Here is a 4,986-nt window from a genome sequence, read left to right on the forward strand (position 1 = left end):
CCCCGGGACAAATTGGAATTGTTTTCACTGCTGTGTGGAGTCTGATGATGGGATGGACCTGGCCGATCAGGCTCAATGTTGTTGTTGAGCATTTCTTGAGCCTGCTGCGACTGGCTGGGCTCCCCACCAATCCCCTGATCTAACTCCTGAAGCCGGTCATATTCCAGGAAGAATCGTCTCAAATCACACTGGAGTTCATTACGGATGCTGGCCGGATTGCTCGGGCCAGCACTACTATCACTGTCCACCTCAGCCCCTGGGGCCAGAAAGCCTCTCCCTTCTGTTGCAGAGGTGTAGACTGATGCCTGGGAACCTCCCTCCTGCTGTCTCAGCACCGACAGCAAGCTCACAGAGGAGGCACTGGTCCTAGGGGGAGGCATGGTTTCCAGCTCTGACCGAGAGCTCATGTTCAGTACTGTCCTGGACCAGTCAGACACGCCTAAGCCTGAAGCCATCTCTCTTGCAGACTGTTGGTACCGGGACTGGTGGCCTGCCAAGGGCCCACTGAGGGACCGCCGTGTGGGGCCCAGACTAAGGTTGCGCAGGGTGTTCCCAGCAGTGCTGCTCTGAACTGTGCTGAAAGCAGAGGGCCTGTTAAGTATCCCCTGCTCCTCCTGTGCTACGGATGTCTGCTCTGGGGGTTGATAAGGCTCTGTCTGCACAGAGGAGAATGAAATGCCAGTGGCCCCAGAAGACGTGGAGGGTGCATTTTCCTGGTGTGGGAAGATAGAAGAAGGAAGTCTTGCACTAGAGCATCGGCTGCAAAGGCACAACATCCCCAGGTGCTGACAGCACTCTGCTGTGGGATAGCTGACACGCTCCCGGAGCCTGTTATAGACAGATGCCCTTGTGTTCTCACTGGCTGGAGGCGGAGGTGGTGGAGGCGGTGGAGGGGATGGGGTAGCAGAGTCTTGAACACTGTTTTGCTCTCCCACCTGTATGCCGGAGGAGCGGGAGGACAACATATGAAGGAAGTTGTGGAGGAGGGGTGTGCGCCTCACAGGCTGAGATGGAAGGATAGCACGCTGGCGATAATGCGGCATCTCTGTGCTGTCCACGGAGATTTCCATTTCCTCATCACTCTGCAGAAGGGAGCGATCAAAGTTCAGTCACCTCACAGCAAAATTCTATACTTCCAAATAAACAGCAGAAACTCAGCTACCATCCCAGACAGGTGAAAGGATGTGCTAAGTCCCTTCCGAGAGGCCTTGACTTGCAGGAAACCAGCTGAGACTATTTCAAAGTTCATTTTACGGATGCAGACAACCTTTTCCTACAGCCCAGTGAGCTCTGACAATACACTACACTGTTCATATGAACCGAATTATCAGCCTACGAGGGACAGGAGCATTGTTAATGCCTCACATAGCTTCAAATCCAGCAGAATGTCACAATGTAACTGAAAGAGTAGGGCCACTGTGACATCTGTCACACTACTAAGAGAGAGTGAGGGCAAAACAAACAAACACACTTTGGAGAGCTCTTTAATAGCCTTGCATATAACACAAGAACATTCATGTGACCAATAAAGGCGAGACAGAACTCAGCTTAGAAGGACTTCAGGTTTTCAGAAAAGCGTAAGGCTGCTTAGCAACAGACCAGAGTTAATGTATGTAGAGTACCCTGCAATGAGCCAGTTAAAAAAGGTACTGATGTTCCCCTCACCTGCTGGTTAGAAGGGTTAACAATTGCTGTGAGCAAGTAGTGTCCCAAAGGATCAAACCGTACCAGCCTAAAACAAAAGCATAGCCAGAGTATCAATCATCTGTTCACATTCCACATTGACACAGGAAGTTGGGCACAGAAGGGAAGTAAACCCCACCTGAAATATTTGCAACAAGAACATTACTACATTACCATCATCTCCTGAAGGATGTCAAAAAGTTTATGCATTAACAAGAAAACATACTTACCCAACTGAAGACTGCAGCTATTTTGTAGTCCACAGCAACACTATACAGAAGTTAAAAGCTGGCAGCAAGAACTTCTGTATCAACTGAAATAGCCAGGAAATTTTACGGAACAAGTACGTATATATTACAAATTGGAATTTGGTACAAAGAGAGAGATTAACTTGCCCTGAATGTTACATCATTGTCTTACTTTAAATTGCTCAAAAGTTGGCATCAAGTTTCCAACAATGCAGTTTCCCCTATAACTGCACCAAAGTAATAGCTCAGCACTCTCTTCCAGCAACTTCTGGCTTCCTTCTTCCTTATGGCTGACAAGTTTAATTAAGCTTACATATGAAGTAGATTCTGGGCATTTACTGGGCACACATCCAATTACAACTATGAACAACCAAGCTGATTTATTGCTTTCAGTTGCCTTTTTTCCTGCCCACAAAACTGTTTTTCTACCAGCTGAGTCAAGGAGCTGCAAGCAACGCTTCTCTCTCCATTGCCTCAGTGCAGAGGGTGAAGCATCCCAGAGAAACCCTTCCCATTCCCCACATGTGGCCATTTTTCACATACAAGTGTTCTCTTCCCCCAGAAACAGAAACTCACCTGACCCGCTCCATTTCACTAGCCGTTTTCACCACTGCAAAAGGCTCCCGACGACTCCAATCCCAGAAATGTATCTCATTGGCAGTTGCAATCAGCAAGAGCTGAGCCGTAGGATGAAACGCAAGCGATGCAATGGCATTGTTGCTATCTGTGAACCAGCTCTCACTTCCACCCTGAGTGAGGAGTCAAGAATCACAAGCAGTTTATCACAGTTTGAGATCACTAGGTTTCCATGTATGTGCCATCTCCCCAAGACTCTAAAGCATGGAAGTGACATGCTTTCTTGGCAACAACAGCTCATGTCATACGAGGTCATGTGTCATGTCTAGAATATAACACTACTTGCAACAATGACTATAGATGTCCTTTTGTAGGTAAGCGTGTCTCAAGCAACCCATAAAAATGCTGCATTTCAAAGCAATCAGCTAAGTATAAATGTTTTGTCTCTGTGCCAATCACCAGTCTAGGCAGAACTGGCGGAGCAGCAGTTTCTGTAATGAAGAGTTCAGATATGCTCAGTGGAATGAAAAATGGCATGTCTTTCACATATCTAAACAGGCACCTTGCAGAGAGTTCTCCAGCATTATCTGTACCACTCTAATCAAATAAACAGGCTCAGCTAAGGAGCAGGACCTACCTGGCAGGATGGAATGAAGAATCTGTCACCTCCTCTCTAGATAGAAGAGGATGGCTATAATCTGTTCTATGATTTCAGAGACAGGTCCCAGCAAAGCTTCCAAACAGCTCTTACCAGGCAACGTTTGGGAAACAATCTTGGACAAAAAAAGTCACCAGCCATCATATACCAAAGTCACACGTGTTTCAGGAAAGACTTACATGTAAATCCCAAATTCTAACCTCCCCATCTAGGCATCCTGAAGCAATGAGGCCCGGAATGGTGGGATGGAAGGTGACACACCAGGGAGTGCGGCGATGTCCAACCAAGGAATGAACACACTTGCCCGTTTTTACCTCTGTGATGTAGATGTTGTGGTTCACATGTGTGGAAGCCATTAGAGTACTGGGAATGCAGAAGGTAGGACAATCATTAGCATGAGAAGAGTACAGCAAAACCAGACCACAGTTAGCTTCATTTCTACAGGGCCCACTCGCATGTAACCCAGCAGCTCTCCCACACAGAGCTCAAAGGGTAAAACACTACTTTTTCACCAAAGGCCACAAAGCTTCCTGTAGCCAAATTTCAGGGTCCATGCAAACACAAGTTCATCTGATCTGCGAGCACAAACTTGACCTTGAAAGTCAGAGTGAACATGCAGTTCAGAAGGAATTCCTGAGTGACACTTTAGGGCAAATAAATATTCCCAACTCTCCACACCATCTCAACCACTGCCAAATGAAGTGACACTATGACAGATACCACCTCCATTTCTGCTTCCAGTACACACATAATCCTGCTCTGTTCTTTCATCCTAGATATCCCAGTGGGTATGCATTGCTTGGGTACCTCAGAAATTAAACACCAACTATGCTTAAAGCTGTGAGATTAGGAAGGTGTGCATGTTCCATTCATGCATGTCAGGAACCACAAGTGTCACTTGGCTATTCAAGACTGAACAACTCAACAGGCAGAAGCCTCCATCACTTTTGTAAGTGTAAGGAGACTGCTGAAACAGGGAATGAGCTAGGAGTTAATTACCTGTCTGGACTAAACGCCAGCAAGAAGGTAGAGCGTGGACTGTCAGGTAACTCAACTTTCTGAAAAAGCCAACAAAGCAGGAATTGTTGCAAGTGTCATAAGATTAACCGTAAGCCACCAGGCAACAGTGGGAACCGGCTGCAGTAACATATCTAATACCACAACACTGCAGGAAGTGAACAAAGCCAGAGAGCATATGAAGTATAACACATCCAATGTACAATCATGAGACACTTACTTTCAAATCCCTGCCTCCCTTCCCCCACTATGTACCTCTAATCCACAACCTCACCTTGCCTTCCCATTTCATCCATCGAGTTTTATCCTCCACCAACTCCTGCAAGAGTCGCTGAGCACCCAAGGCTTGGGTACCCCGTTCTCTACCCCACAGGATGCGGACAGCATTCTTCTCCGGTACAACCTTCATGACTCTCAGCAGCCAATGTTACACCAGCTACTGGAAGGAGACACCAGCAGGTTCCAGATGACAACCACCACCAATCTATAAATAGGTTGTCCACATTTCAATTGTTTATCTTCATGGAAACCTAGAAAGAGAAGAGAAGGATAGGGAACGCAGCTTTTAATTTTATCACCTAGGTGAATTAAGAGCTTTAAATACCAAAAGACTAGATTTAAGAGAAAAATCTATCCTCTCACGCAGCCTTTGCTACCTTCTTCCACTATCGAGGCCCAATTTTGATATTTCTGCATCCACAGATTACTTTGAAAGGTTTCTGAAAGCATCCAGCCACCTTCTTGTACACAGGCCCTAAGCATACCACACCTACAGAGAATAATAAATTGGTCTTAAAACTCTTT

General features: G+C 46.4%; 1 protein-coding gene across 1 annotated transcript in view; it reads right to left on the reverse strand.

Moving 5' to 3' along the window:
* LOC104490895 (activating molecule in BECN1-regulated autophagy protein 1-like) overlaps positions 1–4,714 on the reverse strand; it is a 5,211-nt gene extending 497 nt beyond the window's left edge. Inside the window, exons 1-7 of the mRNA XM_010133246.1 lie at positions 4,457–4,714; positions 4,165–4,223; positions 3,345–3,528; positions 2,508–2,680; positions 1,666–1,732; positions 936–1,082; positions 1–656 (exon numbers count right to left, since the gene is read on the reverse strand). Coding sequence (XP_010131548.1) covers positions 1–656; positions 936–1,082; positions 1,666–1,732; positions 2,508–2,680; positions 3,345–3,528; positions 4,165–4,223; positions 4,457–4,591 — 1,421 coding nt within the window. The 5' untranslated portion in view covers positions 4,592–4,714. The remainder of the gene's footprint in view (positions 657–935; positions 1,083–1,665; positions 1,733–2,507; positions 2,681–3,344; positions 3,529–4,164; positions 4,224–4,456) is intronic.
* Positions 4,715–4,986: the final 272 nt, after the last annotated feature.

This window comes from Buceros rhinoceros, unplaced genomic scaffold, assembly GCF_000710305.1.
Source record: "Buceros rhinoceros silvestris isolate BGI_N320 unplaced genomic scaffold, ASM71030v1 scaffold7253, whole genome shotgun sequence".
Lineage (NCBI taxonomy): Eukaryota > Metazoa > Chordata > Aves > Bucerotiformes > Bucerotidae > Buceros > Buceros rhinoceros.